This window comes from Egretta garzetta, unplaced genomic scaffold (assembly GCF_000687185.1).
Source record: "Egretta garzetta isolate BGI_Z169 unplaced genomic scaffold, ASM68718v1 scaffold509, whole genome shotgun sequence".
Lineage (NCBI taxonomy): Eukaryota > Metazoa > Chordata > Aves > Pelecaniformes > Ardeidae > Egretta > Egretta garzetta.
This window is the reverse complement of record NW_009260814.1, coordinates 1,088,333-1,088,762: the sequence shown is the minus strand read 5'-3', so window position 1 is coordinate 1,088,762 and position 430 is coordinate 1,088,333. Positions and strand designations below refer to the sequence as shown.

General features: G+C 52.1%; 1 protein-coding gene across 1 annotated transcript in view; it reads right to left on the bottom strand.

The window, feature by feature from the left end:
• Positions 1-430, bottom strand: part of WT1 (WT1 transcription factor) — a 37,979-nt gene that overhangs the window by 23,755 nt on the left and 13,794 nt on the right. Inside the window, exon 4 of the mRNA XM_035902320.1 lies at positions 128-205. Within this exon, the coding sequence (XP_035758213.1) occupies positions 128-205 (78 nt within the window). The remainder of the gene's footprint in view (positions 1-127; positions 206-430) is intronic.

Genomic DNA, 430 nt, shown 5'->3' with positions numbered 1-430 from the left:
GCGGTGGGGCGCTGCGGGGGCGGGCCGGGGCTCCCTCCGGCTTCGAGGGGCGAAAGAGAAGAGGGGCGTTAGCTCGGTGTCTCAGCTACAGCGGGGCAAGAGGTGGGAAAGGAATACAGCGCCTTACCCCTTCAGCGTGGATCCCAGGTTCATCTGGTTCCACGTCATGCATTCAAGCTGCGAGGTCATTTGGTATAAGTTGTCGCTGTTGTGGAAATACGTAGAATTAGAACGAAAGTTACTGCGATCGAGTCAAAACCGATACGTCCAGACAGCAACGCTTTCTTTGTTACTGCTTTTAAATATGTAACAGCAGAAAGTGAATTTATTTTATGTAATCCCTTTTACCGATGGGTCACAAATAAAAAAAACAACAAATGAAGAAAAGGAAGGCGGCGGCGGGCGGGCCTCCCCGCATCTGCAAGCCGCC